We start from the raw sequence: 11,280 nt of genomic DNA, 5'->3' as shown, positions 1-11,280 counted from the left end.
TGTCTAAGATTCAGTCAGAAAGAAACAGAAACAAACACAAGGGACTGGGAGCACCGCTCAGTTGATAAAGGACTGGGAGCACGGCTCAGTTAATAAAGGGCTGGGAGCACGGCTCAGTCAGTAAAGGGCTGGGAGCACAGCTCAGTCAGTAAAGGGCTGGGAGCACGGCTCAGTCAGTAAAGGGCTTGCCAGGCCTGAGTTCAGATCCCCAGAACCTAAGTAAAAGGCTGAGCTCAGCGATGTTTGTAGCCTGGGTTCAGCAGCACGAGCACGTAATACTGGTGCTGAAGAGAGAGAGGCAAGCAGATACCAGGAGAAGCAGAATCAGTGAGCTTCCGGTCAGTGGAAACTAAAGTGGGTAAGGAAGACATATGTCAGCCTGTGTCCTCTGCATGCACACATGTGTATGCATGTGCACAGGCACTGAACAAGTACATACATACACATGTAACACACACAGCAAGTACATGGACAGGAAACCATCTTCATAGTGGGTGAAGGGTGAATGGAGCCAAGCAGTGTGCGCCACCCACAGAGAGGCGCTCTTCCAGCCATCAGGAAGAGTGCACAAGAAGGGGTGAAGCTCCGTGTGTGGGCGCCTACCTAGTGTGCATGAAGCCCTGGATTCAATGCCCAGCACTGCACAGACCCGGTGTGGTGGTGCAGCCTGGCACTTAGGAGCTAGAGGCAAGAGGATCAGAGTTCAAAGTCATCCTTAGTTACATATGGCATCAGAGGCTAGCTTGGGCTACACAAAACCCTAACTTAAAAAACAAACTACAACAACAAAACAGCTTTTTTTCCCCTAAGCTCTGACAGGTATTCCAACAAGGCTGAACCTTGAAAGCATTATCTAGTGTCGGAACACAGCCAAAAGAACAACCCATGGTGAATGGTGTCTGGGGAACTGTGAGAGGCTGCAGGGGAGAGGCAGAGGGCTTTTACTTCAGCTGCACTTGGTTTCCTGCAGTGTTCTCAGAGTTGGTTTCATGCCTCCTGTGATAAACATTTACATTTGATCTGTATGACATGTTTATTCTTGTTGGACATCCGATCATAGCTACTGAACCCAATCTGGTCCCTGTGCCCAGAGTCTGCATATGGCCTTCTGCCTTGCTTGTGTGACTTCCCAGATATGATCAGCAGTATGTGCTAGACAATTGTGTTTAGATGGCTCTGTCCTGAGAAAGTTCTGAGAAAGGGCAGCTCTGTTGATATTTAGCATGTGCTTACTAGCATTGGCATTTATTTATATGTTTTTCTGATCAGGTTTTTCTGAACTCAGACAACCTTTCTTAGGTCATAGCTTTCTTTGTTTCATACCTGTATAAAAAGTACTGAAACTGAAGTAAGATCGTCTGCAGCACCAGACTGTAGTCACCCCATTCCTTCAGGTCCTCAGACCCCAGGTCCAGCCGAAAAGATCTGTACAGGTCGGCCAGAAAGTCGACAATCCAGGCCACAGGTGTGTTTTTGGGTGTAGGAAGGGATCATCTAGAATAGCAAATTAACAGAGAGAGAGAGAGAGAGAGAGAGAGAGAGAGAGAGAGCAGACTGGTGGGGTCTGCTGCAGGGGATGGGCACTTAATGGAGGGGAAAGTTATGCAAGAGCATGGCTGAGCTGATTCTTGCTGGATGCTGGCTTTGAGACAGTTAATTCAGCCTGGGATAGCAGCACTGGACTGTGACCCCAGAGCTTAGGAAGCTGAGTCAGGAAAATCAAAGTTTGAGGCTAGCCTGAGAACTATGTCAGGAAAACAGAACAAAATGAACCCTTCAAAAAGATACATAATTTTATGTTTCATGAGTTTCCCTTCCATGAAAGGCCTTTATTTTTAAAATAAAAATATTATTATTTTTTTTTATTTTTAAAAAAGCCAGGCTTTTTTTATAAATTATCCTGCTTTGCTCTAATTTCCTGTTCGTTTTGAGACCCAGGCACCCAAGGCTCTGCCATTCTTTAGATGGCTGCTCTTGGTCTCCACCTGCCTCTCTCCCCCCAACCCCCACTACTTGCTTGCTTTGTGCCTTGACCTATATTTGTCTGGAAAATGACTTTAGTCACTATTGAGTCAGAATGGTTTTTGCCGAGGGATTTGGAGCTTATTTTTATGTTTAGATAATGTCCAAGAGGAACAAAGAACCCAGATAGCCAAGGCGATGTTTGGAGCATAGCCAAGCTCTTTGAAGATCCTACCACTGGGGATGAAAGGCAAGTGGGCACCATCCGAGGCCCCTGCGATCTTAATCCAATGAGGAAGGTTTATTTGTCTTCTTAAGCCACAGGCAAGAGAGGACATCTCTTGTGTTCTCAAAGATTCAGTAGTCATTTCCCCTTCTCCTTTACCCCCATTCCATGGGCCCTTAAAAGAGGTGGTGGGTCCCACTCTCTTCCCACTGCTCCCTTCAAATCACCCAAAAATTCAGGGTCACTACAGACAGGTAGAAAACACTTGGGCTGGAGAAATGGATCAGCTGTTAAGAGCACTGACTGTTCTTCCAAAGGTCATGAATTCAAATCCCAGCAACCACATGGTGGCTTACAAACATCTGTAATGAGGTCTGATGCACTCTTCTGGTGTGTCTGAAGACAGCTACAGTGTACTCACATATAATAAATAAATCTTAAAAGAAAAGTCTTTAAATACCCACGGCCTCATCACTGTACCTCCAGGTGTCATGGCCTAGGGCTCACTCACTTCCTGCTAGTATGGGTAGTCAAGGGGTCTCATGTCAAAGGGTGACCACTGACCTTGAAGCTTGGATGCAAAGGTCAGAGTTTGCTTTTTCACACACAGGCACTCACACACACACACACACACACACACACACACACGAGAGAGAGAGAGAGAGAGAGAGAGAGAGAGAGAGAGAGAGAGAGAGATCCCAGAAAAACGAGCCCTGCACTGCATGTAAGATCTTCCAAGCCGTATGCTTTGGCACTTGCTGAACAGGGTGTCTGCTTAAGTGCCTCTCACTACAGTGTCTGAACTCTGAATCCACTGGGCTTTCAGCAAGGGCTTTAACTTCTCACAAAGGAGGAGCCAATCGGGAAGAGCAACAAGCTCGCTATTATCTGCTGGTCCCCAATGCCTCCTGCCTACTCTGCTTCCTTGTGTGCTTGGCTGTGACCCGCCTCTGGCTCTCCTTAGAGTGCTGTTTGGCTGAGGTGGATCTGAGCCTCTAACACAGACTAGGGAGCATCCAAAGGCAGAAAGGCATCAGGAAGCGCAGTCCTACACTCTCCTCTGCACTCATTGGTGAGAATGGAGTCACCTGATTGTCCATGACCCAATCCGGGGCCTCACAGAATGTCCCTGTCGGTTCCACTCTAAAACTATGGCACCCTTCCCAATAGCAAGAGTATTGGTATTCTTATTTTATTGCTATTCATAGTCTTATTTAGGAAATTAGAAAAAAATAACCTTAATACAAGCTAACATTTATGTAGTGATAAGTTTAGAGAAGTCATAAGAAAGTATTAACCTCAACACATTAAATTAAAACATCATGCATACCTATAATTGACAGGATGATTCATTCACTCATTCTTTCCTTCATTCATCCAACCACCTACAATTTGTTGCAGGGAATTAAAAAAATAACTCCAGAAGGAACTTTTGAAAATTAGGAAAATAAGAAAACTTTGGAATTACCATAGGCCAGAGGAAAGGCTTTTGTGATGATTGGGATTTGTCAATCATTCTTTGTTTTAAGTAGGTGAGGAACAATATGGTGCCATCTATGCTGGCAAAACCATTGTGAGTGACGAAATTGCACTCTTATAAAGTAGCATATAATTTCAACCACAAAAGAATGTAGGGCTCAGTATCTAGGTCTAGGGAAGGGTTTGCAGGTGCTAGGTTGTGTAGCAAAGGTGGCAAGAAGTTCCTGAACTAGACCAGGAAGCAGGCTATCTTAGTTAGGGTTTTACTGCTGTGAACAGACACCATGACCCAAGCAACGCTTATAAGGGCAACATTTAATTGGAGCTTGCTTACAACTTCAGAGGTTCAGTCCATTATCATTAAGGATCAAACATGGCAGCATCCAGGCAGGCATGGAGGAACTGAGAGCTCTACATGTTCATCTGAAGGTCTCTAGGAGAAGACTGGTTCCTTAGGTAGCTGGGATGAGGGTCTCAAAGCCCATGCCTACAGTGACACACTTCCTCCAGCAATACCACACCACAGGGCCAAAGGTCCTAATAGTGCCACTCCTTGGACTGATTATATCAAAACCACTATACATGACAAGGAGCTGGTGAGAAAAATAAACTGGAAGCCACAGAAAAGGACTCCTTGACCCCAGATGGAACTAAACCTGGTAAAAAGCGAGCTATTTCTAGTACTTGACATAATGATGATTATGTCCATTACCATTTAAATATATGGATTTCTTCTTAAAACTTCTTCATCCACCTACAGGCAAACTGGAGCAGTTGTTGGTATTTTGGGGCTTGCTGTAAAAATAAATGAATAAAAGTTACAATTGCAAAAAAGGATGGGGGAACAAAGGTAAAAATAAAAGGTAAGACAACCACAGAGAGAGGGAGGTTAAAATATTTCCTCTCCTTAATAACAGAGATTCATTTCACCCTTAGGTGAACAGGTCTGGTAATTCAACAGACAGACATGAAAGTAGGCCTGCCAGAAATGGAGGCTCTGGAGACAATGGAAACTGTGACCAACCTTGGAAAGCTAGGTTGGTCTTTCTGTCTTTCTGAAAGCTCTCTGCAGCTTCACTTTCCTCTTGTTAGCACTAAAAAAGACAAATCCATCATGTACATATCACTTTTGTTCCTGAAATGCATTTTAAAAAGACTTTTCTTTTTGAACGGTCATAAGAGTAAATGGAATGTCCTATAAAAGAACTTGTTTCACATTTATATATATCAGAGTATTCATCAGCAGGGATTTAGGTAAACTAAGAAACTGTCAAAGGCAGTTTGACTGCAGATTACTTCAAGATAACTCCAAAGGTCAGAGTCAGAGTTAATTCACACAGTAGCAGAGGAGAGGTGCTAGAACTGCCCAAGTTTATTCATACTTGGCACTCACATACTTGAATCTGTCAATGTGTCTACTTAAGTGAATATTGACAGGAAAATTCATAAAAAGAGAACTGTATTCATTAGAAAGTTAGATCTATACTTAGCTGAAATGGTAAAGTGTCAGCTTTATTTTAAGGAAATATAAAAAGAAGAAAGCAACACTGTAGCAAGAGAGAAATGTTAGCTGTGCCCAAGGTTTATTTTTTATTTTTATTTTTATTTTTTCTCTATTCTTTGTTAACATCCTGAATGCTTTCCCTGTTCCTGGTTTATTTTTTAAGAAAAGTTATTTTACTGCAGATACTTTGCAAAATTATGTCAAATTGACAGTCACATCCAAATGGTTCCATGAAGACTTTTTTCACTACATATTTGGGTGACCATCACTTTTATCAGTACCTTTTCTTCTGGGACTCTGTTCAACTTACATGTTTATTTGTTCATATAGTGCTGCTATAACATTTAGCTGGTCATGGTAGCATTGCTGGTATATGCCCAGCATGAATCTGGCAGAATCTTCATGAGCTTGGGCTCTATGGAGCCTGCATCCATGTCTTTTGCTTCTTACATGTTCTCTGACTGTTGTGTCAATGTTTTCTATTCTATCTCCTGCACCTGAGTGTCTCTCTTCTATCTCTTGTATTTTGTTGGTGATGCTTGCTCCTATGACTCCTGATCTCTTTCCTAGATTTTCTATCTCCAGGTTTGTCTCCTGTCATGTTTCTTTATAGTGTAATTTCCATATTTAGATCCAGGATCATCTTGTTAAATTCCTTCTCCTGTTTGTTGTGTTTTCCTGTAGTTCTTTAAGGGATTTTTGTACTTCCTCTTTAAGAGCTTCTACCTGTTTACCTGTATTCTCTGGTATTTTTAAGGGAGTTATTGATGTCCTTCTTAAGTCCTTATGCTTGAGATTCTATGATCCTGGGTGTGTTACAGCACCTGTGAGTTAAGCTTATTCTGGATGTGTTGGTACTAGGTGTGGAGTTAGCACCTTTGTTGAAAACAAAAATCTGAGATAAAACACCAGAAGGAAAATAAAAATTTAGGTCATATTCTTTTTTAGAATATTAGAAAAATAACCTTTATACAACTTAACATTTACTTAGTTATAGGTTTATAGGAATTATAAGAAAGTATTAACCTCAACACATTAAATTGTCATGTATAATAGTGTTTGAAAGTCATTATGTCACTTACTGTTGAGTTCTAACTTTAAGGTTATATCAGAAGCATAGTAAAATATTAAGAATCCAAACCAAATTAAAAAGAGCTTTAACATAAATAAATATATAATTCTAAAAGGAGGACATGAAGTTGGTAGAGAGATGTGATATGGGCTGTGAGGGAGAGGGCAGTGAGAGGTGGATATGATTGTGATACATTTTATATATGCATTAATCTTTCAAAGAATAGGTATTTAAAATAAGTGCAATATTTTATTCCATAATTTTAGATAAAAGTGGAAATTGTTTTCTAAAATTTAATTTCTAAATTTAGTGAATTTAAATTTAATTTACCATAAGTGAATGTAAAACTTATCAATATTTTTACATTTCTTGGACCAATTTATAATGTATGTAAAAAAATAAGATCTCCCAGAACTGTAGCCAGGAAGTGACATATGGTGCACTCCTTTAAAGATTAGTCTTAGCATTGGAGAGGCAGAGACAGGTGGATCTCTGCGTTCTACCTATAACCTGGTCTACACAGTGAGTTCCAGGACAGCCTGGGCTACAATGAGGAACCATGTTCAAAAAAATGAAATAGACAGACAGACAGACAGATGAACAACTTAAGAGAATCTGGGAGTATTTAGTAATTGTATATGTCTTGATACACATGCATGTATGAGCAAGAATAGATGGACTAAGTGGATTATGAAGAAGGTCATGAAGATGGGAGTGGATAGGCTGAGGAAGAAGGGGGAGTTGGAGAGGGTAATGGGGATGTGGTCATGTGTCATTATATGCATGTGAGTGGACATCAGAAACTGGACTTGATGGAATTTTCTTAGAGGACTCTAAGTTGGGGGGTGTGGGACCATGAAAGGCAGCCTGTTTTCTGGTTGTGCGAGACTTAAACTTTAGAGATCCTGCAGATAATTCTGCAAGGGAAGCAAACCCATTGGCCATGCTCCAAGACACTAGCCTCCTGACACAGTATCCTCAAGTCCATAATTCTGTGGCCATAAGTTATGTAGGGCATTTCCCTTAGCTCCTGGTGTTCTGTCTAGACTCTTCTCACACAGTTACCTCACAACAGCAAGGTATGGTCCTTCCCAAAGTATAAAAGGGGTTGCTTCCCCCTCCTCCCTCTCATATTCTCTGCTGTATTCTTGTCTCTCTCCATTGCCCTCTTAGGCTCATCTCCCTTCCCCCTCTCGCCATGACCAGCCTCTATTTTTCACTTATCAGAACTCTCTGCCCACAATAAATGCTCTAAACCTATGGACTACCTCTTCTCATCTGGATCCACTATGATGGAGCCATGGAGCAGGTCTCCTTCTCAAGAGCTGTTTCTAGCCTCCTGCAGTGGAACTTCTCTGTCTTCTAGCCAAGGTCATCACCAAGCCATGCTGCCTGCCCAAGCTAGTCAAGGACATTCGTCCCTGCAGGAAGAACCTGAAGTTACTTCTTTCCCTATTTTCGCTTAAGCCCTGGGCCAGACCTAGTCCAGTGGTCCCGACCCGGTCCAGCGGGCCCCCACTCTGTTCTCATCTCTTTTGAGACATTCAGTCTTGTCTGCAGTGTCCAAGACTGAGAACCTGTATTCCCTGGCCTCTGCAAGGCCTTCCTTGACCTCTGTGAGGCCTGGGATCTATGAACTCTGCCCTGCCAGCAACCCCAGGTGAACATACAGGCTGCCCTTCCCCAGCCCCAGAGCAGGGTCCTACAGCTTCTCATAGCCTGATGCATGCCTGTTGGTTCCATGGGCACACCTGCAGCCCAACTCCTTGTGTCTGCCTTGCCCAGTGGCCCAGAGCTCTGTGTGGATGTAGGCTTCCACTGTTAAGCCACAGGTAGGTAGAAAAGTGGGGATGGATATAGTAGGAGTTGGGGAAGTGGATAACATGATTGAAAACTGAAAACAACTCAAAAACTTAATATGAAAAGGACGGGGAAAGAAAATAAGTAAAAATAAAAGGTAAGACCAGCACAGAGAGAGGGAGGTTAAAATGTTTCCTCTCCTTAATAACATAGATTGATTTCACCCTTATGTGCAGAGGTCTTGTAATTCAACAGATAGACCTGAAAGTAGTTCTGTCCGAAAGGGAGGGTCTAGAGACAATGGAAAATGTGACCAACCTTGGTAACCTATGTTGACCTTTCTTTCTGAAAGCTCTCCCTCTCTGCTGGCAATGTGATGTCCCCAAACTTGGAGTAACATTTCCACTCATTCCAAATCCATCATGGTGATGAGGACCTGAAACACTAGTTTCCTCTTGGATGTGCACAGCCCCAGTGTGTGAGTGTGAAAGTAGCTCTTCCTCTGCAACTATTGTAGCAATGTCTTCCTGCAGCTTCACTTTCCTCTTGTTAGCACTAAAAAAGACAAATCCATCATGTACATATCACTTTTGTTCCAGAAATGCATTTTAAAAAGACTTTTCTTTTTAAATGGTCACAAGAGTAAATGGAATGTCCTATAAAAGAACTTGTTTCACATTTATATGTATCAGAGCATTCACCAGCAGGGATTTAGGTAAACTAAGAAACTGTCAAAGGCAGTTTGACTGCAGATTACTTCAAGATAACTCCAAAGGTCAGAGTCAGAGTTAATTCACACAGTAGCAGAGGAGAGGTGCTAGAACTGCCTGAGTTTATTCATACTTGTCCCTCACATACTTGAACCTGTCAATGTGTCTTAAGTGAATATTGACAGGAAAATTCATAAAAAGAGAACTGTATTCATTAGAAAGCTAGATCTATACTTAGCTGAAATCGTGAAATGTCAGCTTTATTTTAAGGAAATATAAAAAGAAGAAAGCAACACTGCAGCAAGAGAAGAAATGTTAGCTGTGCCCAAGGTTTATTTTTTATTTTTATTTTTATTTTTATTTATTTTTTCTATATTCTTTGTTAACATTCTGAATGCTTTCCCCGTTCCTGGTTTATATTTTAAGAAAAGTTATTTTACTGCAGATACTTTGCAAAACTATGTCCAGGTGATATTCGCATCCAAATGGTTCCATGAAGACTTTTTTTCACTATATATTTGGGTTATCATCACATTTATCAGTACCTTATTTTCTGGGACTCTGTTCAACTTACATGTTTATTTGTTCATATAGTGCTGCTATAACATTTAGCTGGTCATGGTAGCATTGCTGGTATATGCCCAGCATGAATCTGGCAGAATCTTCATGAGCTTGGGCTCTATGGAGCCTGCATCCATGTCTTTTGCTTCTTACATGTTCTCTGACTGTTGTGTCAATGTTTTCTATTCTATCTTCTGCACCTGGGTGTCTCTCTTCTATCTCTTGCATTTTGTTGGTGATGCTTGCTTCTATGACTCCTGATCTCTTTCCTAGATTTTCTATCTCCAGGTTTGTCTCCTGTCATGTTTCTTTATAGTGTTATTTCCATATTTAGATTGTGGATTATCTTGTTCAATTCCTTCTCCTGTTTGTTTGTGTTTTCCTGTAGGTCTTCAAGCGATTTTTGTATTTCCTCTTTAAGAGCTTCTACCTGTTTACCTGTATTCTCTGGTATTTTAAGGGAGTTATTTATGTCCTTCTTAAGTCCTTATGCTTGCTCTCTCCATCTGTTTATCGCTAGTGCTACCTACCATCGCTGTCTGAATGAAGCCTGTCCCTCCTGTGATCCTGGATGTGTCAGAAATCCTCAGAGTCTAGCTATCTCTGTGGTCCTGTGATTCTGTGATCCTGTGATCCTGAGTGTGTGAGAAACCCTGGGACTCAAGCTGCTTCTGCAATCCTGAAATCCTGTTGTGACCAAGCTCCTGAGATGCTATGATCCTGGGTGTGTTACAGCGCCTGTGAGTCAAGCTTATTCTGGATGCTTTGGGACCAGGTGTGGAGTTAGCACCCAAGGTCTACACAGGGCAGCTCACACTGGAAGGAACCTGTGCCACGAGCCAGGCAGGGGTTCCTGAATTCCTTGATCCTATTGGTCCTAGTTACTCCTGGTGTTGGGACAGATGTTGTGGCCTCCTCACCTATGATCCTGGGAGTTTAAGAGCACCTGGTAGTCAAGTTTTTTCTGGATGTTGTGGGACTGGGTGGGGAGTTAATGCCCACTGTCTATTCAGGGCAATTTCTCAGACCAGAAAGATCATTCTACTCACTCTAAAATTAATAATACATACCAAAATACCCCTGGCTCAAAGTCATAAGGAAAACAGAAATCTGAGATAAAAGGCCAGAAGGAAAATAAAAGTTTAGGTCATATTTTTTTTTAGAATATTAGAAAAAATAACCTTTATGCAAGTTAACATTTATCTAGTTATGGGTTTATAGGAATCATAAGAAAGGATTAACCTCAACACATTAAATTGTCATGTATAATAGTGTTTGAAAGTCATTATGTCACTTACTGTTGAGTTCTAACTTTAAGGTTATATCAGAAGCATAGTAAAATATTAAGAATCCAAACCAAATTAAAAAGAGCTTTAACATAAATAAATATATAATTCTAAAAGGAGGACATGAAGTTTGTAGAGAGATGTGATATGGGCTGTGAGGGAGAGGGCAGTGAGAGGTGGATATGATTGTGATACATTTTATATATGCATTAATCTTTCAAAGAATAGGTATTTAAAATAAGTGCAATATTTTATTCCATAATTTTAGATAAAAGTGGAAATTGTTTTCTAAAATTTAATTTCTAAATTTAGTGAATTTAAATATAATTTACTATAAGTGAATGTAAAACATATCAATATTTTTACATTTCTTGGACCAATTTATAATGTATGTAAAAAAATAAGATCTCCCAGAACTGTAGCCAGGAAGTGACATATGGTGCACTCCTTTAAAGATTAGTCTTAGCATTGGAGAGGCAGAGACAGGTGGATCTCTGCGTTCTACCTATAGCCTGGTCTACACAGTGAGTTCCAGGACAGCCTGGGCTACAATGAGGAACCATGTTCAAAAAAATGAAACAGACAGACAGACAGACAGATGAACAACTTAAGAGAATCTGGGAGTGTTTAGTAATTGTATATGTCTTGATACACATGCATGTGTGAGCAAGAATAGATGG

General features: G+C 41.1%; 1 protein-coding gene across 4 annotated transcripts in view; it reads right to left on the bottom strand.

The window, feature by feature from the left end:
- The window catches only part of LOC127664664 (ankyrin repeat domain-containing protein 26-like), a 288,298-nt gene that overhangs the window by 217,452 nt on the left and 59,566 nt on the right, over positions 1-11,280 (bottom strand). For 2 of the 4 annotated variants that reach the window (XR_007973218.1, XR_007973219.1), the window contains exons 8-10: positions 8,362-8,598; positions 4,692-4,761; positions 4,380-4,462 (exon numbers count right to left, since the gene is read on the bottom strand). Coding sequence is in view for 2 of the 4 variants with exons in the window: in XM_052156740.1 (XP_052012700.1) it covers positions 4,701-4,761; positions 8,362-8,598 (298 nt within the window). In the remaining 2 variants the exon portion in view is untranslated. Of the gene's footprint in view, positions 1-3,966; positions 4,463-4,691; positions 4,762-8,361; positions 8,599-11,280 lie in introns of those variants that run through there. The other 2 variants (XM_052156740.1, XM_052156741.1) reach the window with 2 other exon arrangements.

The sequence above is a fragment of the Apodemus sylvaticus genome, chromosome 14 (assembly GCF_947179515.1).
Source record: "Apodemus sylvaticus chromosome 14, mApoSyl1.1, whole genome shotgun sequence".
Taxonomy (NCBI): domain Eukaryota; kingdom Metazoa; phylum Chordata; class Mammalia; order Rodentia; family Muridae; genus Apodemus; species Apodemus sylvaticus.
This window is presented reverse-complemented; position numbering and strand designations above follow the sequence as displayed.